The sequence below is a fragment of the Camelus dromedarius genome, chromosome 17 (assembly GCF_036321535.1).
Source record: "Camelus dromedarius isolate mCamDro1 chromosome 17, mCamDro1.pat, whole genome shotgun sequence".
Lineage (NCBI taxonomy): Eukaryota > Metazoa > Chordata > Mammalia > Artiodactyla > Camelidae > Camelus > Camelus dromedarius.
In genome coordinates, this window is record NC_087452.1 from 45,557,398 (window position 1) to 45,582,205 (window position 24,808).

Sequence of the window (24,808 nt, forward strand, 5' to 3'; positions counted from 1 at the left end):
TTGGTTTCTTTAAAGAAGAGGGCAAACTGATTACAGAATCCTTCCAGATTTTTAGAAATAGTTTCCAGTCTTGTGCAGTTATCATGACCACAACTAATTCAGTGGCAGTTTTTAGCAACTTACTTTTATTGACAGTTTCCAAGTCATCCAGCTCAGTTGCATAAAGACTTCATGATTTCATAAAGAATTCATAATATGTATGAATTATTTTTCGTATTTATTTTGTCAATTTACTCTTTAAATTATACAGCTAAACTAATATGTATAGCAGCATAAACAGAGTAGGGACCCAATGCAGTTGGCTCTTGGTCAACACCCAGCTCGGTGGGCCGGGTGGAAGTGTGCAGGCATCACTCCAGAGAGGCTGTGAGCCGTGAGCAGTCAGCACCTGGTGTGCCTCAGGCAGGAGGGTTCATGGAAGGAATGGAAAGTGGTGGGAAATCCAATTATCTGGTTAAACCGAGGACACTGAGAACATCCACTCTGCTACCTGATACCCTGAGATGGGGCATTGCAGAAATCCTCACATATAAAGTGGTCTAAACGTTTTTTTGGGTTGCTTCTAATGACTCCGTCCTCATACTCTCTGTGTGGAAATTACCAGCACCACTGGGAGTCCTGTGGGCTTTCCAGCTTTGCCAGAGACTCATTTGCTGGGCCAGGTCCTACAGGTTTCAGTGACTGGAATGATAGAGCCACGTGCTTAAACCACTTATACTTCTAGTGACTCCCTGTCTTAAACTCTTTGGTAAAAATCGAGAGACCTGAGAGTGAGTGAGGTTCTTCCTTTGTGGTCCAGAAATGAATTGTAAGCAAAGAAAAAAAAAATCTTGTTTGCTTTGTATACTTGTCAAGTCCTGTGTCTGAATTCTTAAAAATCCTAGACACACAGGCAATCTACATTCCTTTGTGTTTTAAAAATCAGCCTAGCTTAGTTTTAGCATAAGCTTATAAACCTCTGGTTCTTTTCTTTTTTGGTAAGAAGTGACTTAGGGAGACTTTGGGAGTGTTACATAGGTGTATCCTATATACCTGTGTGTTACATGCGTATCCGAAATGTAGCAGGAAAGAGGGGGGCAGATACTAATAGCTTCTAAGGTTCTGGTCAAATACAGTAGTTTCAGGAAAATCTCCCTGTTGACGCATAGGCTTATAAGGTTTCTGTGGCTTTTTGTGGCTGTCACACCCCCATCCACGTGGGTTACTTAGTAAGATGCTAATTTGCCCAGATTCCCTGAGTTATTAGCAAATCTTTCATTTTCGTCTGCACGTCGTCAGTAATACCAGATTCAAAATAAGTTATCTGGAATTTATTCCACAGATCCTGTAGGATTCTGCATGCAGCTGAGGCGTGTTGACAGTGGCATGATGTAATTTTTTTTTTAGTGTGATACATTCTGAAACACAAATAAGAGCGTCCTTTTGAGCTTCACACTCTTGTGCCTGAGCATTTGGGAAGGAGATAATGATCTCCTCTCAGGAGATTGGAGTGCTTCTGTCAGAGATTAGTTATTGATTGTAGGAAAATCAAATTTGCTTCTTGAATTGTTCTGTCGTAGAATTGCACTGGACTTTTCCATCCCCATGGCTGGTTTGACCCACTGATAGATGACAGAAGTTTAAACATAAAATAAGAGCTCCTTTCCCCCATGTTATGGGGTGATCATTTGTAGAATCCCTTGACATTCAGGCTCCTTTTGTTCTGATTCATTTCTGGCATAAATATCTTCTGGGTCGATTATATGGAGACATGAGAAGAAATAGAGGATGGAATAAATCATGAAATGCCCATTTGCAGGATAGCAGTAATATAATTTTGCCATGAAAATTACCCAGTAGAGATGATGCAAGCTGTGTAGACATATGTAAATTGTATGCAAATAATAATAATTGAATACCTGAATCTGGCCCTGAGGAGAAAAGCTTATTGGAACCCATTGTTCTCACTGGCTCATCAGTCCAAGTGCCCAAGTTAGCTCTGGGCATGCCAGGTGCTCTGACTTGCCTGGCCATTGTCTGTAATTTCTAGTCTTTGTTTGTTAAAAAAAAATTTTTTTTTTACATGTTTTTGGAGAAGAGGGTAATTGGATTTATTTTTTTATTTTAATGGAGGCACTGGGGATTGAACCCAGGACCTCACACATGCTAGGGAGGCACTCTACCACTGAGCTAGATCTCATCCATCCCATTGTTGGTATTTTTTAAATTAAGTTTATGGCAGGGGAGCAATGCCGTAACCAGTGGTTAAAATTGAGGTTGGGGGGATTCATTGCTCTCATTTGCTGCATTCATAGCACTTGCAAAGTGAGGCCCTGGATCAGGATACACAGGGTACCCAGTGGCTGGTTGGACGCAGTTTCTGGGCTGGGAGAAGTCACAGTCTAGGGAGGACGGGGAGGCATAGACAGACTACTGGTAGATAAAACACAGTAAAGGCTACAAGGAACGTGACCTGTGTTTCATCTTTGACACCTGTAGGTGCACTGTGCATCAAACAGAGCCCTATCATTTGGGGTAATTGATTTTAAAAACATTTAAATGGATGTGTTTTTAGCCTTAGTGAGCTTATTGTCCAAGTATTTGAGAATTGACATGCTGTATGGGACTTTGATATTGAAAAGTAATTTTCCCCTCCAAAATGCTGACTAAGTGATCAGTTACAGTTTTAAAGAGTTGTGGTGACTCTTGGACCTCGCTTGAAGAGAATGAGTGATTCACTATAGCGAGGGTAGTGTGACAGCACAGACCAGGGAGCCAGGGTGCGTGGACTTGAATCCTGGCTCCGTTATTTATCAGCTGGGTGACCTGGGGAAAGATACTGCATCTTTCTCTACCTCATTTTCCTCATTTCTGACATGGAAATTATAGTATCTAACTCAGTATTATAAAGAGGAGTAAATGATGGAAAGTGTATACATATTACTTGATAACACATAGTGACTGTCATGTAAGTGTTAACTATTATAAATATAATTAAAGTTTTAACCATCATTACTGGATCATGGCAAACTCATCAGTCCAAACAAGGCCTTCCTCTTAAAAAAAATAAAATAAAAAAAAAAACCCCACCTTCTTATAATTGTCTTTTTTTCCCTGCTCCCATCCTCCTTGGCCCTGTTAGCATCAATTCTTGGATGTGATATGGGCCTTTGCTTGCCTTATATGTTTTAAATTTACCTAAGTGGTATTGTCTTGCAGCTCTTACCATTTTCTTTATAAACTTTTCTAACTCAGCAGCAGGTTTTAAGTTTTACTGATGTTGCTGTCATACCTCTAAGGCATTTCTTCTGACTGACGTGTGTGTATTAGTGTATGAAGAGTCTACATTTTATTCAGATAAACTCTTACTGTAAGTCTACCCCTACTTTAAGCTTTTCTTAACTGAAAAGCTTAAATTATGTGTTTTAAAAAAACTTTTTTTTGATATAAACTCAGCGTACACTCACCTACACTGCCTCAAACTTCTCCACCCTCATCACCTGTGAAGTCCTTGTATGTTCCTTGTAGACACACGTGACTGGGAGCATATTTGTTGAGTCTCTGCCTGGTAGAAAGCTTGGGGATTGTAGGGAACACACATATATATTTTCACTAAATTCTGTTCTGTTGCTCCCAAAATGGCTGCATGAGTTGACCATCCCACTAGCAATGCAGAGGGTGCCAGTTTCTTTCCATCTTTGCCATTATTTGGGGGTGTTATACTCTTTAATTTTGGCAAATCTGGTGAGTGTAGAATCTCTTAGTTATTTTTATTTTTTAGGTGGGGAGGTAATTAGGTTTTTTACTTATTAATTGGAGATACTAGGGTTTGAACCCAGGACCTCACGCATGCTAAGCACACACTCTATCACTGAGCTATACCCTCCCTGGTAGAATCTCCTAGGTATTTTAATTTGTATTTCTCTGATTATCTTGATACACTGTTAGACATTCGTGCTTCTCTTTGTGTATTTTGCCTATTCTTATCCTTTGCCCATATTTTACAGTGTTTTCTGACTTCTTTTTATAGGAGCTCCTTTTGTATTCCTGACATTAATCTGTCTTCTCCCAGTCTCTACACACTTGTTATCTTTGCCTACAGTGTCTTTGTTGCATAGAAACTCTTATTTGCAATGTAGTCAAATCCATCAAATTGTTCGACTTGTGGTTTGTGCTCTTGGTCTTGTTTAAGAAATGCTTTTCTACATGTTCCATAGCTGTTCTCTGATCTTGTGTCTGTTAGCTTGTAGTTTTACTTTTTACATTTAGATTTTTCCCTCTGTATGTGCCATGAGGGACAGTGCCAGTGATATTTTGGCTTCCTCAGTAGCATTTATTCTCCCCACTGGTTTACGGTGCTGCCTCTTGGTAGTATACTGTATGCTGTAGTATACCAAGTTCTCAGACATACTTAAACAGGTTCTTACACTCTCTTCTCTAGTTTTTCGTCCAGTTGCTTGTTCCTGCGTGAATACCATATAATCAATGTGGCTTTGTTTTTGGTTAGTACTTGTGTCTGGTGGAAGGGTTAGACCTCTCCTTTTTCAAAATTAACTTGGCCCTTCCCAAATCTTTATTCTTTTATTTCTGTATTATAATAAATTTGAGTTGCTCAAAAAATTCTACTGGAATTTTTATTAGCATAATTAGACAATATTTTGGGAGACCTGACATCTTTACCGTATTTGGGTGTCCCATTCATTAACCTGGTCTTATGTGTATCTCCATTTTCTCAATTCTTCATTGATTTCTTTTCACAGATTAAAAAAATCTTCTCCACAAAGGTCTTATATATTCTTTATTGGATTAATACCTAGTCATCATAGTTTTTATTGTTATTGTGAATATCTTATTTTTTACTAGATTTTCTAGTTGGTTATTATTGATATAGAGGAATGCTATTGACTTTTTAAAGTTTATCGTACATCTGGCTACTTTGATGGACCCATTAGTTTTCTTGGTATTTTGTGGTAAAATGATCCCATCTATAGTCAGTGACATTTTTGTTCCTTCCTATCCTACCTCTTTCTTTCGTTCCTGTGGTTAGTGCCTCCAGTACTATGTTAAATGGTGATACTATTGGAATCTTTTTCTTATTTCTGAAACTAAAAGCAATGAAACTAAAATTTCTATATTAAGTGTGGTGGTTGCTCTGGGTTTTTGGTAGTAGCTCTGACATAACTAAGAGAACTTCTTTCTAGTCTTTGTTTTCAGAATTGTTTTCCTATTAAAACGGCGATCAGCATCAAAAAGTCTGTTTCATGTTATTTACAAACAACAAGGACTATAGTACACAGTTATCCTGCTTTCAAAGGGGTGTTGCATGTATATTTTTATGGTGATAGGTGAGTGGGTGAGAAGAAAGATAAAAATGGATAATGAATATTAGCTTTTGTCCTTTATCAAATAATGGCAGCCTTGTGTCAGACACTGTTTTAAATAAGTCTTCATTTACTTGAGAAGGACCACCTAGAGGAGCTGAGTCACTAAGCATCAGGCTTTTAAAGTTAATTCTTCAATGAGACTTGTAGTTCGGGGTGCCCTTTGGTATATTTCATTTTACTTTTTGAGGCTGTAGTTTTTGGATCTGTAAAGTGGGAGGACTGGACTTGAGGTTTCATCTAGGTCTAAAATTCTAGAGTTCCACAGCATGAATGATGGAGAGGGTGGGGCTTGGACAGTAGAAAGAGTGAATCTTCTTGCTTTCAGAATAAAGCATTGAAAAGGGATCTCTTGGTACTTGGAATCCCAAGGTCCCAAGCCAAGGATGTAGATGTGTGGAAGGTTTTGAAATTGCACATCACGACTTCTAGGTGGATCTGGAAGATGACAAAAGCTGGGAGAAATGGGGAAGAAAAGGATGGTGTGTGGTAGGGGGCAAGTGCATGAGACCAGTGCTTTCCACCCATTTGAGACCTTCAGCTTGACCTTGACAGAGTCTGGGCTACAGTATGGGGTTGGGGATTCTGGAGCGGTTGGATTAGCTGTTAGAGAAGAGTCAGCAGAATTTATTTGGGGGCTGAAAATGTTGGGAGAACAGGCAAGCTGAAAACATCATGTTTTCTTTCCATCTATTTACAGAAAATGAAAATATATGCATTTGCTTGCTCTGATTTTTCAAAGAGCTATCATTTGCATGTATAATCACGGGTGCAGGATGATATGTTTAGAAGCAAGCTAGAGAGTGCCTCTCTGGAGAAAACCACTATTTTTCCTTTGCACACATGTTTGCATGCATTTGTATGTGTATATTTTAAGAGAATACTAGTATAAAGTTAACAGGAAATGTTTAAGATGTGTTAAGATTTGCAAATGACAATGGAAGAAATTTCCTAGGCTTGGTAACTTAAAGTTGAAACTCCTGTTTCTGTAAGGAGCCACCTGATTTGGAAAAGGAGAGAGAGCTAAGTATACTTTTGAAAAGTTAATCATGGGAATGAACTTGGAAAATCTCCCAGTTTAAAAAAATCTTATTTCTACTTTACATCTGTTTGAAGCTGAGGTAACAGAATCTTAAAAAGCAAAAACAAAGAAAGAAAAAGCAGGGCAGGAGAGGAGGGAAACAGCTCAGTGGTAGAGTGCATGCTTAGAATGGACAAGGTCTTGGGTTCAATCCTCAGTACCCTTATTTAAAATAAATGAATAAATAAATAAAATTTTTAAAAAGGCAGGGCAAAAGAAGAGGTTTATATGAAGCTATTAAAAAAATAGCTAAATAGTGGAATAGATTCATTTTAAAAACAGTCCACATTTTATTCAGATGCTGACTGCCAGGAAACAAAATTCTGAATAATTTTAAGGACCTGAATGTACTATTTCAAAAATAGTTACGCTTTTCCTTTTTGGTTGATTTTTGAGGTATGTTTACTTTTGGGGAAAAAGGAATAAACCATAATTTTTATCTTAGCTTTCACATATTTAGAACTGGCACTTTTTTTTTTTTAAGAGGAAGAGAGAGGGAGTGTAATGAAATGATTTTAGTTAGTTGAATTTGTTTTTCAAAATATATAACCAGGCTGATTTGATTTTTCTGTCTCCCCTGGGCTATTTTATTCTGAAATAGAGTGTCTTTTTTCCCTTCACTGTGAAAGAATTAAAGCAAGTGAGGAAAATATGTTCCAAAATTAAATGTCATTTGAAGGCTGTCATAATTGACTCTCAGCAGTTTTTCCGATCAGAAAAACTTCCTACAGTAGAAGTGGTTGCCACAAATGTATATTTAAGATATTTCTCCCACCCCTTACTCCTTTGCAGCTTTTTAATTTCAGCTTCAGAAAGCCCAGTGATAAATTTTTGATACATGTTTTAAGAAGTTTTTAGGACCAGCTGATGATATTTTCAATTTGGGGTTTTGTCTGTATTCCAAAATCCTAATGGGGAGTGGCCCATTACTTATTGATACTAATCCTTTGCTCCTGGTACCCTTAGCATTGGAGTAATCTGCAGGCACTTTGTGTTCTTCCACAGATGGGTTTTCAAAAATATGAAGTCATCTTTTAAATGTACTTTTTCTCTGAAGCAAACTTATTTTTAATAATTAGGATGATTACTCTAAATTTCTTTCTTTTTTTTTAATTTTAGGAAGTTGAGGCAAGGCTATGTCTGCTGAAGGCTCTTGGATGTAAACAACCTTTAAATCATTTGACTCTGGGACCAGTTAACAATCATTCACCTACACAGTGCCTGAAAGGCCTCATTTTTATTAATTTATGAGTGATAATGATGACATTGCTTGCTTGCTTGCTATTGGCTTGTGCGTTTCCCATCTCTTCTCAAGTCATTCCCCAACAACCCAGTGATGTGGGTAATACTGAAATTTTAGAAAGTAAAAACCATGTTACTTTACTCGACCACACAACTCATGAGTGGTAGAGTGTGGATTTCAACCCAGGCCATTGACTAGAGAAACTGTGGTCTTCATCGCTCCCCAGCACCATCTTGTAGGGCTAGATCCTCTTGCTGCTCTCCTGGACAGTAGGACAGTGCAGTTACTAAATTGGTCAGGTCCTAGCTGGGGTGGTTCTTTTTCTGCTCAGATTTGCACAGCCAATGATGAAACCAAGTGCTGAGACTGGAGCAGCACAAGCTTTACTCAATGGCCAAAGAATAGAGAAGTGGGAACCTAGTTCACAAGTAAACTTCTCAACCCTATTCAGGTCGAGGCACTAAATATATGAGGATCGAGGTAAAAGGGAGGGAATTGGAAAGAGTGAGAGGAGTATTCATGATTTATCTAAGAACAGGGGTATGGTTTGGACCCGAAACTGATGCAGCCCTCATTTTCAGTTCTTGCATGGGCTTCTCCAGTTGTCATGGCAACTGTCAACTGTTATGGAGCTGGTGGGTGTGTCATTTAACAGCTAATGTGCTCAATGAAATTATAATGAGGCTCAGTCTACTGGAAGGCAAATCCTCTGCCATCTTGGACCTCATTGGTTCTAACCAGTTCTTTTTTTTTTTTTTTTTTTAACATTTTTTATTGATTTATAATCATTTTACAATGTTGTGTCAAATTCCAGTGTTCAGCACAATTTTTCAGTTATTCATGGACATATACACACTCATTGTCACATTTTTTTCTCTGTGAGTTATCATAACATTTTGTGTATATTTCCCTGTGCTATACAGTGTAGTCTATTCTACAATTTTGAAATCCCAGTCTATCCCTTCTCACCCTCCACCCCCCTGGTAACCACAAGTCTGTATTCTCTGTCTGTGAGTCTATTTCTGTCCTTTATTTACGCTTTGTTTTTGTTTGTTTGTTTGTTTTTGTTTTTGTTTTTTAGATTCCACATATGAGCGATCTCATATGGTATTTTTCTTTCTCTTTCTGGCTTACTTCACTTAGAATGACATTCTCCAGGAGCATCCATGTTGCTGCAAATGGCATTATGTTGTCGGTTTTTATGGCTGAGTAGTATTCCATTGTATAAATATACCACCTCTTCTTTATCCAGTCACCTGTTGATGGACATTTAGGCTGTTTCCATGTTTTGGCTATTGTAAATAGTGCTGCTATGAACATTGGGGTGCAGGTGTCATCCTGAAGTAGATTTCCTTCTGGATACAAGCCCAGGAGTGGGATTCCTGGGTCATATGGTAAGTCTATTCCTAGTCTTTTGAGGAATCTCCACACTGTTTTCCTTAGTGGCTGCACCAAACTGCATTCCCACCAGCAGTGTAGGAGGGTTCCCCTTTCTCCACAGCCTCTCCAGCATTTGTCATTTGTGGATTTTTGAATGACAGCCATTCTGACTGGTGTGAGGTGATACCTCATTGTAGTTTTGATTTGCATTTCTCTGATAATTAGTGATATGGAGCATTTTTTCATGTGCCTTTTGATCATTTGTATGTCTTCCTTGGAGAATTGCTTGTTTAGGTCTTCTGCCCATTTTTGGATTGGGTTGTTTATTTTTTTCTTATTGAGTCGTATGAGCTGCTTATATATTCTGGAGATCAAGCCTTTGTCGGTTTCACTTGCAAAAATTTTCTCCCATTCCGTAGGTTTTCTTCTTGTTTTATTTCTGGTTTCCTTTGCTGTGCAGAAGCTTGTAAGTTTCATTAGGTCCCATTTGTTTATTCTTGCTTTTATTTCTTCTAGGAGAAAAATTTTTAAATGTATGTTTGTTTGTTTTACTTTGTACGTTCCTCCTAAAACTTAGATAAGAGCAATTAGTTTCTATTCAAGGGAGAGGTAGGGGTATGATCCTCGTGGCCACAGCTTCTAGGGAACACAGGGAAGCCTCTAGGTAGTTTCTGCTCTAAGCTTCCCAAACTAGACTCTCTCTGGCTCATTGCTTGCTTCCCCTGGCCAGAAATAATCTTTCTAGTGCTGCTTCTCCCTTTCCCATCACGCCTTTCTTTCTTGCCAGTTTTGGCTAGTACGTACAAAGATTATGTGCTTTCCTCGAAACCTTGGGAAATTTAGGGATCCAATGAAGAAAGTAGGGAAAGACCCAGAGGCTGGTGATTATCATGAAGCCTGTTTGCATGTGGGTTGCCTGAGCTTCCACTCTGTGTCTTACCTGCCACCTGTTCCCTTCTTTGGCATCACTTCATTTGTCAGGCAGGCACCCTGTTTCCTTAGTCCTGCTCGCTGAGGTTGGGGACACAGAGGGTGACTCTCCTAGAGAAAGGGTGAATCTCACTCCTGCACAGGAGCAGTTACCCGTTTGCCTCAGAATTTTCCACAGATGGCACACTCGGCATTTCCAGTCACCCCGTTGAATTCAGTATTTGGAGCAAAAACGTGACATGTTGTTCCTCAAACTCTGATATTTTATGTTAAATTAGTAGCAAGAAGGAGTGTGTATGCCGTCTAAGCACAATTTTTAAACATAACCTGGAAATTCTAGACAGGCTGCCTTTTGGAAAGAGCCCGCTCATTTGTAGTGGTTGCAGTTTGCTGACTCTTCTGCCTCTGTCTCAGTGCCTGATGACCTATAGGGTTTACCAGGAAGGAGACTCTTTTTTGCTCATTTACCCTAAGAAGAGGCATAGATGTGAATTAAACCATGAGAAACATGCAGTCAATGGGAAAGTAAAGGTTTTCGACTCATTTTTACTGCTTGGGAATTCCTGTGACAGCCATTAAGTAATGATCAGGGGTTGGGCCTCCACCGCAGAATTATCTGGCTCCGAGGTGATGTTCCTGGTTTGTTGCTGTTTACAGTGATACTCCTGCAGACAAAGGTGCCGGTTGTCATAGCAGGTCTTCCTTCCTGACTTCTGGTGGGTTCTCATTCAGTTCAGCTTGGAAGTGCTGTTCCCTCACAGTCAGTGCGATTTCACTGCTGACCATACAGGTTCTCCAATAAGTAATTATGTTCCTGGGCTTCATCACAGACTTTGATCCTGTAGAAAATAAGGACCTGGTCAGTGACTGCTTATGATTTTGTGTTAAGCCACTTCTTAACATTTTAAAAATCAGTAAGGCCTTCATCGATTGAGTTTTAAGTGATGTAAGGAAAGAAACAAACTTTGGCCGCGCAGCTCTTGCAGGGCAGGCACTATGCTGAGCATTTTATGGGCATGATCTAATTTAATCCTCATGATGGCTTTTAAGGGTCAGGATTAGTATTCCTTTTTTAAAGATTAGGAGATTGATGCTTAATAAGAAAGCTTAAATAACTCAGGTGAGGTCACACAGCTAGAATCTGGTAGAGCTGGGAGTTGGAGGAACCTGGCTGTCTGGCTTCAAAGCCCAGTGAAAAATCTGCTTTTTCTTGAGTTGGAATAAGCCTCCCAAACCATCAAATGCATTTCAGTAGACTCTAATGCTCAGACAAATTTGCCTCTTTTAAGTATTAAAGACAAGCTTCTTTTCTCCTCTTCACTCCAAGTGAGAAGATTAAAGCTGAAAATAGATGATTATTGTATGTCATTGTGATCAAGGTTATGTAATTCTTAGACCATAGATTTTTCTGCTTACCTACATATGAGGTTGTTTACAAGCAATACACTGGCTCCTGACTTCATCTGTATTCCTACTGATTCTGTCCAAATTCAAATCCAAAGAACTTTACAAGCTACCATGGTATTATTGCAAGGTAATGCAAAACTCTGATTTCTACCCCGGCTCCCACCCTGCTCCCCAACCCCTTGGAGATTGGTAAAATTGCACGTCATTCACATTTAATACTTCAGAGCTGTGACTGTTGCCCAAGGCTGGAGGCTAAGACTGCTTTGAGCGTCCTGTCTGGGCTGATTTGTACCCCATCCCAGTCTCTGTTTCCTCAGATTCTACTCAGACTTCATGTCCTTTGCCCTCAGAACAGTCTCCTGTGATGAAGTCAGCATGCCTTGGGCTTTCTCTTCTGCACTTTGGCGTTTTCTGGCTGCACTGCCAGCTTTGCACCTTGTCATGCACTTCCTTGCTGTGTGTGTGTGTTTGTCTGTCTGTCTGTCTCTGTTCTGCTGTCTCTCTGTCTGTACTCTTAAATCCTCATGCATCTTTGATGAAAGACGATCTCATACATCTCCCATTTCTCCTTGACTTCACAAAATGAGACCTTTTTCCTGGTGCCTACTAGGTGTTCAGTACATATTTGATGACTGAAATACAGAAGCTGGCATGAATCCGACATAGCATCTAACTGCCTTTTCTCAAGCTGACATGAACTATAGAAACATTTAGAATGCAGACTTATGTAGAATTTAGAAAAATTTGGGTAGAGAATCCATTCACATGGCTTAAAATGAAAGAAGATAAAAACTACACAGTGAAAAATCTCCTTCCCTATTCTTACTGTCTCATTCCTGGCTTCTCCATGAAGAAGTACCATGTTAGGTTTCTAGAGTATCCTTCTAGAGTATTTTTTTAACTGATAATTTTAAACAAATTATAAAAATACTCATTTTCCACCTTTGACACAGAACTTTGCATGCTGTATAGCAGTTACACACCTTACTTTTTTCACTTAACTGTATGGTATAGAGATTTTTTTTTTCCAGACCAATCCCTGGAGACCTTTCTCATTATTCTTACATCCTGGTAGCATACCACCATGTAGTGGTGTGGTGTCTTACTTAACCTGTCCCGTGTTGATGGACATTTGGGTGATTTCCCATCCTTTGCCATTCAACATGCTGTGGTGACTGATGGGTACCTACGCCATTTCACCTGGGTGCAGGTGCATTGAAGGACACGTTCCCCAACAGAGCATTGCTGGGTCACAGGTGGGTGCATTTGTGACTGCGACAGGTACTACCAGGTTGCCCTCCTCAGGGTTTTTGCCACCTTACTCGTCCCTCCCACAAACCCATCTCTCTATAGTCCTGTCAGCTGACTCTGTACTCATACTTCTGGGTTTTTGCTGATGGGTGAAAAAAGGTGGTATCTAAATGTGGTTTGAATTTACATTTATCTCATGAGTACAATTGGACGTTTTCATATGGTTTAAGGGTCACTTATGTTTATTTTTGTGTGTAAACTGTCAGTTCATATCTTTTGCTGTTTTAATAGTTTGCTGTTCTCATCAATTCCTAGGAATTATATTCCTACTTATAAATTAGAATGATGAGCCTTTTTTTCTGTGAAACTATTGAAAATATTTTCCATAATTTATCATTTGGCTTTGTTGGTGGCGGGAGTGGGTTTTTAGAATTTGTTTCCTGTGCAGAAGTTTTCAGTGTTTAGGTAATCAAATTGGTTGAGCTTTTATTTTATGGCTTTTGGATTTCCAGGTGTTAGGCCTTTTCTACCCCAAGGCTATATGTTTTCTTCTAGTGCATTTTCTTTTGTTTTTTCCTAGTCTTTGATCCATGTGGGGCCTGTGACCTGAGAGATAAATCCAACTTTGTTTCTCCGATGGCTGCCCAGTTATTCCAACACCAGTTATTGAAAAATTCATCTCCTCTAAGTTGAGGTCCCTCCTTATCATAGACTCAGTTGTTATTTGGATGATATGTTACAACACGATGAAATAGTAGCCCTGCACTAACCAGTGGGGATTCATGGGTGGATAACTTAGTACCTTCATTTGCTCATGCAGCATATAATTTAGTAGGTACTTAATACGTTAAACAGTCATTATGTGACAAGTCTTGGGGATATAAAGATGAATTGGAAAAAATCTCTGAAAGTTTAGCTGGACAATGAATGTAACCTTGATACAGGAGAATAAGAGTGTAGAGAGGCTGGGACAGACCAGCTGCTTTCCACAACACAGAGCACTGAGCTCTGAGTTTGCCAGAGGGAGGAGGAGGCAATTAGGAAGAGCAGCACCGACCCCCGGGAGCTCATGGTTTTGGGGGCCTCGGAGTAGCTCTTCACAGCCGTGGTGTGGGGCAGGAGACACTGCTGGCAAGGAGACCAGAAGTGGGGGTACTGGAGATAGTCTCTCTGGAGTGAGCGAGGGTGGGATTTGGGCATGGAATACTGTCGTACCTCCCCAAGCCAGCATCCCTCTAAAGACGGAGGGTAAAGACCAAGCGGTGGGAAATAAATGGAAGCCAACACTTGGTTGTGCTCTGCAGGCCAGTGGTTGACTTTTGACACCTGTTGCTTGTTCTAGACTCCTCCGAGCGCCCGGAGCCGAAGTCTCACTTTGCTTCCCCACGGGACACCCACTTCTGCGTCTCCCTGTAGCCAGCGACACCTCGGCGCGGGAGCCCCCGGTGTCATCACCATCACGCATCACAAGTCTCCTGCGGCCGCCCGACGAACTAAGAGTCAGTACTCCGGCCAGCTTCACGAAGTCAGAGAGGTAGGCCTTGTTCCCCACTGGGTCGAGTGGTCCACGGGAGGTGAGGGTGCAGGCTTCTCTCCTTGTGTACCAGCTAGGCTGGCAGAGAGAGAGGACTGGAAGTAAACCTCCCAGATGCAGCATGACAGTCCCTACTTGGCTTTCAAACAGTAATTATTTCTGTGTCTTAGGTCAAGTGAGTTGTTACGTGCCCTCTGCCAGAGCTCAGGAGGCAGAGGATGCACCACCCATAGGAAGGCGGAGGGAGACAGAAGGGCAGTCCATTGAGGTGTCTCCATGCTCAGCAAGAGGAGACGACAAAAAGTGGGCAATGAGGCAATAGCTGAGGGCGTTTGCAGACTCAGGAAGCAGTGGACCTAAAGCTGGTTTTGCCTCTTCTGCTTCACTCTGTGAAGTGCTTACTCCCTTTTACCATCACAGACACACTCCCAGGTGGTGTAGGACAGTGGGAAAAAAACAACGCTGCCCTCGGGGGCAGAAGACTGTGGTCTTAAAGCTTTGAACCTGAGTTCCTGCATCCGTGAAATAGAATAAGAGTCTTACCCAGCCCCTCAGGGAGACGAGAGGTCACTTGTGAGGATGCCCGGGAAAACCCTTCAGCGGTGAGCACCTTTGGAACGTCGAGGGGTGATGTTTTGTTTTTACTTTGGATTCGCTGGGAAGTCATCGGTTTGGGGATCCCGGGTCCTTAGTATTGATCTTACCCTTTGTGACTGTTACAGAGAACAGACCGCATAAAGTAAATGGTCTTGGTTTTCTAACTTCTGATGAGGGCTGAGACTTTTTCTCTGGGTGTCCTCTTGGAAAGTAGAAGAGCCAAACCTTTGTGTCGGCAGGAGAACGGGGCTCCTTGAATAGGATGCTGGGATCAGCACGCATCTTACTTTAGTTTTTAGCTGCTGTGTCAGCTGGCTTATCTTGTTCTAATACTGACCCAAGACAGAACATCTGAACTCTTCTGACTGAAATCTGTAGATGCATATGAAAGACGTTTTGGACTAGGTTTACACACGTGTATACTCTTTATTGCCTGATAAAGAAAAGATACAGTCAGATGCTCCCTTGGAAATAGTCACTCTGATGTGAAAAAAGTGTTTGGCTCTGAGTTTATTGTTGCTACATTGGATGATATGAGGGATGATTGTCGTGCTCATGGATATGCAGCTTTTACCTTGTCATTAGCACCTTTTCAAACACCTGAATCATGGAAAAACTTTGAATGTATACAGTAGAATAGAATAATTGTGTCCATCACCCACCTTAAATAATGCCAACCTTCTGTTCTTACTTCATCTATTTTTCCCCATCATTTTTTTGGGGGGGGGGCTGGAGTATTTTAAGGAAATCTTAAATATTTTATCATTGCCAGTAAATGTTTCAGTATTTAATAGATAAGGACTTTTTAAAGTTCTTATCTAAATTAATAGGGGAAAAAAACAGCATAACCACAATACTGTAATGTCGCTTTCATGGAAACCTCATTGCAGATATTTTCTGCAAGTACTTTAGAGACTTTGACCTTTAAAAAAAAAAGCAAGTTCATAAGAATACTTACTGTTATAAGTGTTGTTTGAAGCCCTGGTACATATGGAAGAAAAGGCAGTGTTGGGGGAGAGGGGTGGTTCTTGTGTTTAGTGAGGAGTGGCTGAAATTAAAGTTGAGGTACTTGGCTTGATTTTTAGGAGCATTTGATTCAGTAAAATGCCAGAATCTTTTATTTCTCCATTTTGACATCATTCGGCTGTTTGTTATTATTATTTGTTTCAGTGGAGGTACTAGGGATTGAACCTAGGACCTCATGCATGCTAAGGATGCACTTTACCACTGAGCCATTTTCCACCCTTTGTCCATTTAAAAAATATCCAAGTTTTTAGGAGGATTGAATCAGGTATGTGAAGATAAAACTGTTTACTTGTATGAAGTATATTAATGCAAGTAGATATTGCAAAAGAAGTCTAAAGAAGATGAGAATAACCCATAATCCTACCTTCCTTCACATAACCACTGTTCACCTTTCCATGAGTTTCTTTTCTGCTATATGAGTTACATATATAGATATGTAAAAATTGTGTAGTGTAATCTAAACTTTGTAAACAATTATATATGTGTTGCCTTTTTCCTTATTGTATTAATTTCTCTTCATTTTCCATCTCTGGTGGGAAATGATCGAAGCTTCCCATGGAATTTCATTATATGAAAAATAATTAGGTGACACGCATTCATAGCTGTTTTGGTTTGGTTTTTGTACTCCTGGGCAGCAAGTAGGTATCTCTTCAGGTGACTGCCTTTGGCTGTGATGACCTTTCTTGCTGAAAATTAATTTTAAGCGAGCTTGTTGAGACGTACGTATAAACATGGGCAGTCAAGAATTGCAGGGAGCTGGACACCTTGAAGGAAGAGTAGAAAGTTTTGATTCTCTCACTTTGCTGTACCCCTGAAACTAACATTGTAAGTCAACTACATTTCAAGAAAAAAGAAAATTTTTTTAAAGAAAGAGCTTTGATTCTCAGGTAGCCTGCTTCTCATCTCTCCTGATTGGAGAGACCGGTGGCTGTTTTGTAATGTGGGCAGGTCTGCCTTGGGACTGAGGAAATTTCACTCATGCCAGAAAGTTCTGCAGTTTTAAAAGTCTGTTAATCTCCAAGTAGAAAGGCCTCAGCTTTTGGATTCCATTGTATTTATTTATAAAAATAACTGGAAGAAAATGGAATAGCATTTTTAACCCAACTGTACAGAGAAGATAAACTTATGGCCCCTGAAGCAGCAGAGAAAATCATCATACACAAGACACATGTGCCTGAATATCTGAAGAGTAAAAGAAAAATAGCCCAGCCACAGGCAGGGGAATAAATATTAAATGGAATGCCACTGCATGGGTGAAGATAATGGGACAGCTTAAAAGATTAAATGGTTATCATCCAACATAGAAAGAATTGAGATCCCCAAGGTCAGTACCCAGAGTCCTCTCTGGAAGTGGCGAGGAGACATGAGTATAGAGAATGGGGGTTGCGATGTCACTGTAAAGAACAGGTGGATCTTCCATCAGCAGCCCACAGGGTGGAAATTAAGACTACTTTATTTCCAGATCACCAGAAGTCATCAGAGCCCATTACAGGTTATGGCGTTAAATAATCGGCTGCCTGTTGTCTCTCTGCTGCAGTCTGGTGATAGAAAAGAAGAACTAAGCACAAAACAGAGCTACTTGTTGCCACTGACCCATCAATTCCCTGTTGGGAACTATAGTCTGAGGAAATAATCCATGTAATTGGGGGTAGAGGAGGAAAGTTAATTTGAATAAAGCTATTTGTACCAGTAAAGTAATAGATTCAACACAATACATCATGGGAATGACTAAATGACAGGAAGACACTTCACATGTGAATTACTATATAGCGCTTTCAGGTAGAAGTCGTGTGAGAATCATTACCACATGGACGTGTGTATATAAAATAAGAAAATCAGAATACAGAATAATGTACGCATGTTGGCCCTTACGTCTGTCTTAATAAAATCCAGGAAGTGTTCAAAACGGGTGGTTCCAGAATTTTGAATTTTACTTGCAAACAAGTTTAGAAATAGAATTTTCAGAGAACTGAGTGTTGCAAATTTTAAAATTTTCCCAGTAAGGATGATTTTAAAGCACAGTGACAATCTGTGGTGACCACCATCTCATAAAAGCACCTTTAAATGCCCCCAAAGTGTATAATCTTAAAGTAAATGTCCATTTATTTGCATTGACTAAATTCAGCTTTATTGAAAAACATACTGCATTTCCCTTGTTTTGAATATTTTATCTTGGACGGAAGAGTGTTTGTCATAGATTGATTCTAGCCTCTGAATCTGTGTTTTTAAACCACTGATTACCACTGATTTTTTGTTTTTAATTGTTTCACCCTGACTCCCTTCTGTCTGTGGGATAAAGTTTACACTCTTCAAACGAGCAAAGGAGCCTTCCCTAGTCTGCCCATCTCTGCCTCCCTGGCCTTGCTGCCTGCCCTCAGCACTCTTCCTCCCACCATGCACTTCCTCCCTCTCTTGGGAGGAACTTTACAAACAGAACCTTCTGCCACAATGGAAATATCCTATCCCTTTGTGCCCCCACCCCCAGGTTGCCAGTACTTACACGGGGCTAGTGACCTCTTGAAATGTGCTAGCCTGAAGTGAAATATACTTTAAATATAAAATACATACCAGATTTTGAAGACAGTACAAGAAAAGGTACAGCATTTCATTAATAATGCCTTCATACTCACTGCATGTGGAAATGAAAATCTTTTCTGTTAGGTTACTCTAAATATATTAAAATTCATTTCATCTGTTCCTTTTAACCTTTTTAAGCATTCCTACTGGAAAGTTTAAAACTGTGTGTGCGCCCCCCTCTTGTGGCTTGCATTGTACTCCTCTTAGACGGCACGGCCCCAGACAGTGAGCTTGCTCACTCAGCCACGCCTCCAGCCATTCTCGGCTATTCACTGAGTACCTATTACGTGCCAGGCTCTGGGGTTTTATGCTGAAAGACATGTCTTAATCATCGTTGCATCTTCTAGCCCTGGCACAGTTGCTGGACATGTTGGTTGGATGTATTGATTTAAGGACCCATTTCTAGCAGTTAGAAAGCTTTAGAAATGGAACACGGGGGCCTCAAGGTTGCTTCGATCCCTGTGTCCAGTGGATGGTGATTGGTTGAGGATTGAGCCGGGTATTCACATGGTCTCCTCTGACTCTGACAGCACCGGGTGGGTGTGTTCCTGAGTGACTGTGTGACCTGGGAAGCTCAGTGACAGTATGAGCCTCTGAACCTGCCACTGGAATGGCTTTATAAGAATCTGTTTTAAAAAATCAGTTTGAGGGGATGGGTGGGGTGTAGCTCAGTGGCAGAGTGTGTACTTAGCGTGAACCAGGTGCTGGGTTCAATTCCCAGTGCCTCCATTAACAATAACAAGCATCAGTGTGAGTCCCTAGCTGTGTAAGCGGGTGATGTTTGAATGAAGTGCGTGGCACTAACTTGCAGCCTAACTTTTATCCTTTTAGCAGCTTTGTAACAGATTGTATCGAGGTTCACATTTGTTTAAATGGACATGAGTTCACTTGGTACTGATACAGTGTCATTTTTATAAAACTCCTGTTTGCTAGATGCTTTCTGAAAAAGTACAACCCTAATACCTGTTTGTACGTGTGTGCTGTGTGTGCACACCTGCATTCATGAATTGAAGAGCCTAAAGCAGGAAAGTCACATGTTTTTTCTTCCCTAATTCTTCCTTGCGGCTTCCCAGGAGCGAGTACTGAAGTGATCTGAGTGTCCGCAGGCATGAGCGCGCGTGTACGTTTGTGTGTATATGCAGATATGCGTGTATGTGTGGGACTATCTGTGGTCTACAGTGGGTTTTAACTATTTTCTTCCTTATATGTGAGTTAAGAAAATTCTCAAAAGAGAGTTGCTACTAAATTTTTTCTTTAAATCTACATATGGCAACAGACATATGGGCATAGCAGATATTTGAGAAACAAAATAAGCTTTGTTGAGCCCAGGTTCTAGTGGCTTTGACCGAATACTTTCTTTCAGTTGTGACATTTGAGACTTAAATACCCTTAATTCAGTCGGGAGACTTTGGACCCTGTAGCTTGATGAAGGAAAAGGTCATGCTATTGAATTGTGATGGGTATGGATGAGGCATAAATTTAGATTTAATTATACTTTCTATGATAATTTATTGACAAATAGGAATTATCCTCCTCTTAAACTTTTCTTTATTGTTAAACAGTTTGCTTCCAGCCACATACCCTTTTGAAAAGAGGGCTGTATGCTGCTCTGGACACAATGGGTGGATAAACTGTCGTGAGGCCGTGTCCTTTAATAGGGTTTTGAATAAACCTTTCACAGAGTACAATATATGGAGGAGAGTGTGTTTATGTGAATGTATGTATGTATATGTTTCTTCATGTCATCGCACTGTGTTTGCTTTAGTACACGTACAGGAGAAGATGCTTTAACCATGGTGAATCTTTATAAGTGGTACTGACTCAGTATTCTCCTTTCGGGAATATTTGGTTTGATCCTGGTGCACACGGAGGTAGCGAATGCCTGGTTAGAAACCTTAATTCATGTACAGCCTTTGCTGGGGAAGCACTAATTGTCTGATACCACCCTAACAAATTTTTATTAGCTGATCAATTTTAAGGTAGTGGTGAGTCCTGTCAGCACTGAATACAGGCCATCCCATCACCAGGGAAACCACATTTAGGGTAAAAAATGCACTTATCCTTTGTGTGAACAGAATGATTATTTTTTAAAATGTCCTAAATTAATCCTCCTGTGTACTTTCGGGATAAATGATGACAAGTAACCCCAGCGTGCATTCCAGTGGCAATCTGCAATCTCTCAAAATAAGTCAGCCTCAGACTTCAGTTTTCAAAAATTGTAATGTGGAATTCATTAACTGCAATGATTTTCAATTTTTTCAAAGCAGTAGAGTATTATTTTCAAACAAAAGTGTGACAGATCCCTACTGTATGGAGACAGTGCTTTAGGACTGCAGAGTTACTTTAGGAGGGGGAATGGGCAATTATTGATTGCGAAGCAAGTTGACTTGGAATACTGAGTATTTACAACCTCCATGGTGATCTCTATCAGCTTCTGTATCTGTGCAGTTTGAAACAAACATTTGTGTGGTCCCTAGAACCTCCTGGAGATCCTCTGAGAACACAATTTGTGAGTCGTCGGATTTTGGCATTAACAGCATCTCGGGTGAAGAGCAGCAAAAGCAAAGTAGGGAGATAATTTCCCCCATAAACCCTCAACTTTTCATCTTTCAAGCCGCCTCCCTGGGGGGCAGGTGGAAGGTGGGGCGGTGTGGGGGGAGAATTAACCGCAGAAAGGCTCACAGCCTGGTCTCCCAGGAATCTGGGGGAGCTCACAAGCTGGGGGAGCTCACGGTTCTCTCCCCTCACCATGAGAATCCTGCTGCTTGGTTGAAAGATTTCTGCCTCGCTGTTTGTAATGCAAATTGCTCTTTCCCCACCTGTATCCCAGCTTTTCCAAGTTCCTTCTTCAGCTTCCTCTCTCGATTCTCTTGCTGGGCTCTTTTCTTTCATTATTCTGTTCCATTCGGAAATTAGGCATTTATTTGTTTCCTAGTTTATTGTCTAACCTCTCTTGTCCCTCCATATAGAGGTGTTTTATTTAATTTAAAAATTTATTTTGGAGGGAGGTTTAATTAGGTTTTTAAAAATTAATTAATTAATTAAAATGGAAGGAAGTTATACCCTCCCCTAGTAAGTAATCCCTTTATTAAAATTTTTTTAAATTCAATTTATTTTTATTTTGGGAGGAGATAATTATTTATTTTTAATGGAGGTGCTGGGGATTGAACCCAGGACCTTGTGCATGCTAAGCATGTGCTCTACCACTGAGCTGTATACTCTCCCTCCCAGAGATACTTTTTTAAACCTCTTTATCCCTCAGCCTTTAGCACTGTACCTAGCACATAGTAGGTACTTAGTAAAAATGTGAATAAATGAGTGATTTTCCATAAAGGCAATCATAGCTATTGGTAACTACTACTCTGCAGATTTGGCTATAAGCATTTGGTAAGGAAGGAGTTTCCTGACCTGTAGCATATTTTTAGGCTAGTTATGGCCCCAAATCAGAGGCAATGAAGAGCTAAAGCCCCACTGTATTACGTGTTTACAGTGGCTGCCTTCCACTCTGCCCCAGACATGCAAAGGTATTTTCTTAGTTCCTGATATACTTTATATCTGCTTATATTTTAGCAAATATGTCTTTATTTTATAATTATTTTTAAAAATCTCCCATAAGTGTATAAAAAGGCATGGATTCATTAATCACAGTAGAGACTGTTACACGAACAGTACTATTTCACACTTGTTAGCGTCATATTCTGTGCCACGTACTGTGCTCGGCTTTACTGTCTTATCCTCAGGTCAGCCCCGTGAGGTAGATACTGTTGTCTGTTTTACAGATGGGAAATTGAGGCATAAAGACATCAAGGCAAAGAAAAGTGTATCAGCCAGGGTGAAGCCAGAGAAACAGAACTAGTAGGAGATATAAAGGGATGTGTTGCAAGGAATTGGCTTATATTGCAATTGTGGGACCTGCTAGACAGGTCCGAAATCAGACTGGCAGACAGCAGCTCTCAGGCACTGGCCAAAGTAGAGCGCTACCCACAAAATTATTTCTTTAGAGAAGCTTCAGCTCTGCCCTTGAGGCCTTTCAGTTGAACCAGGCCACCCAGATTATCTGGGTTATTCTCTCTTAATGTCAACTCATTATGAATTCAGTCACATCTACAGCATACGTTGCAGAAACAGTTAGATGACAGATTGATTGAATCAGGCCAAGTTGGCACATCAAAAAGGCCACCACAAGAGATCATACAGGTAATGAATGGTTAATTCTGGCCCAGGTGTCAATTCCTATGCTAGGAGTCGTGCAAAGTAAGGGATTTCTTTTTTCTTTCTTCTTCTTTTTTTTTTTATATGAGTTATAGTCAGTTTACAATGTTGTGTCAATTTCCAGTGTAGAGCACAGTTTTTCAGTTATACATGAACATACATATATTCATTGTCACATTCTTTTTTGCTGTGAGCTACCACAAGATCTTTCTGATTAATCTGTAATCAGTCTATATAAGACATAGTAGGATTCATGCATGTGTATGTGATGTCTCTGAGCAACCCCCAGCCTCATCTCTAGTGATTTAAAAAAAAATAAGGATTTGAGTGGTTAATGATGACTAGCCTCTTGAGTTTTGTGCCATGTGACTCTACCATCCTGAACAACGCTCTCAGACCAGCTGTCACTGCCTTGTCCTCTAGCCTGGCCATTGTACTTTGAGGTGGCCTTTTTTCTTTAATGTTTTTAAATGTTTATTCTCTTCTTTAATTAAGAAATTTTTATTGAAGTGTGGTTGATTTACAGTGTTAATGTTGCATGTAGAGCAAAGTGATTCAGTTGTACATACACATATATATATTTTTCTTTTCAGATTCTTTTCCATTATATGTTATTACAAGACATTGAATAGTTCCCTGTGCTATACAGTAGGTCCTTGTTGTTTATATCTATTTTATATATAGTGACGTGTGTGTTAATCTGCAACCCCTAATTTATCCTTCCCCGCACTTTCCCCTTTGGTAACCATAGTTTGTTTTCTATGTCTGTGAGTCTGTTTTTGGTTTTTAAATAGGATTTGTATCATTTTTTTTTAGATTCCACATGTAAGTGATATCGTGTGACATTTGTCTTTCTCTGACTACTTCACTCGATGTGATCTCTACGTCAATAAGTATACTTATTGATGTATAGTCGATTTACAATGTTTTAATTTCTGATGTACAGCATAGTGATTCAGTTATATATATTCTTGTTCATTATAGGCTATTACAAGGTATTGAATATAGTTCCCTGTGCTATACGTGGAAACTTGTTTATCTATTTTATATGTACCAGTTAGTATCTGAAAATCTCAAACTTCCAATTTATCCCTCCACTCTCCCCTTTTCCCCCCTGGTAACCACAGGTTTGTTTTCAGTGTCTGTGAGTCTGTTTCTCTTTGATAAATAAGTTCATCTGTCAGCTTTGAGGTAGTCTTAAGTAGGAGCTCTAGAAGGAGATTAGCGGCCCTTAGAGTGTGATTGGGAAGCACACAGACGCCAGGTGGTGGAGAAGCAGTTAGCAGAGAAACACTGCTGTCAGCAGAGTGTAAGCAGCTAAGTCACAAGCTGGTGGACTCCTAGAGGTTACCATTGTATTAGTCAGGATTCTCCAGGGAAGCAGAGCCAACAGGTGAGTGAGTGAGTGAGTGAGTGTGTGTGTGTGTGTGTGTGTGTGTGTGTGTGTGTGTGTGTGTGTGTATGGGTGGTGGGGGGAGGTTTATTTCAAGGAATTGGTTCCTGTGATTGTGGAGGCTGGCATGTCTAAAATCTGCAGAGCGGGCTGGCAGGCCAGAGACCCAGGGAAGAGCCAGTGCCACAGGTCCAGTCTGAAGGCCGTCTGCCGGCAGAATTGCCTCTTGCTCAGGGGAGGTCAGTCTTGTTCTACATGGGCCATTGGCTGATCAGATGAGACCCATCCACATTACGAGAGCAATCTGCTTTGGTCAGCATCCATCAACTTAAGTGTTAATGTCATCCCAAGACAGCCTCACAGAAACATCCAGAATAATGTTTGTTCAAATCTTTGGGCACCATGGCCCAGCCAACTTGACACATAAAGTTAACCATCACAAGTGCCCTAGACGTGTCCTGTTCCCCCTGTGGTCTTCCTGTGCGTGTCTGCCCTGAGGTCCCCTGTTTCTGGAAAGTGCACAGAGCGTGACTGTAGCCAGTCAGACCAGGCTGCTGGCATCTGATGTGGGTGTGACATGATGTATCCACCCTGGTTGTCGTCCAGGGACTGGATAATCGAGGTGGTTGGTTACACTAACATGAGAAGTATCCAGTGCTACAGTAGTTAAAGGAATTCACCAGAAGGTGAGGCCAGTGTGGGCGGCTGTCCCTCCACACAGACCTGCACCCTCTGGGCTCCATAGTTCCCAAGACCCCAGGGAGAGTAACCCTGGATTATTAGGATATTGCTGAAAAAAAGTGATATATAAATGGTG

The 24,808-nt window shown here is 40.5% G+C and overlaps 1 protein-coding gene across 1 annotated transcript in view; it reads left to right on the top strand.

The window, feature by feature from the left end:
- OSBPL10 (oxysterol binding protein like 10) overlaps positions 1-24,808 on the top strand; it is a 268,519-nt gene that overhangs the window by 122,707 nt on the left and 121,004 nt on the right. Inside the window, exon 4 of the mRNA XM_031469821.2 lies at positions 13,995-14,186. Within this exon, the coding sequence (XP_031325681.2) occupies positions 13,995-14,186 (192 nt within the window). The remainder of the gene's footprint in view (positions 1-13,994; positions 14,187-24,808) is intronic.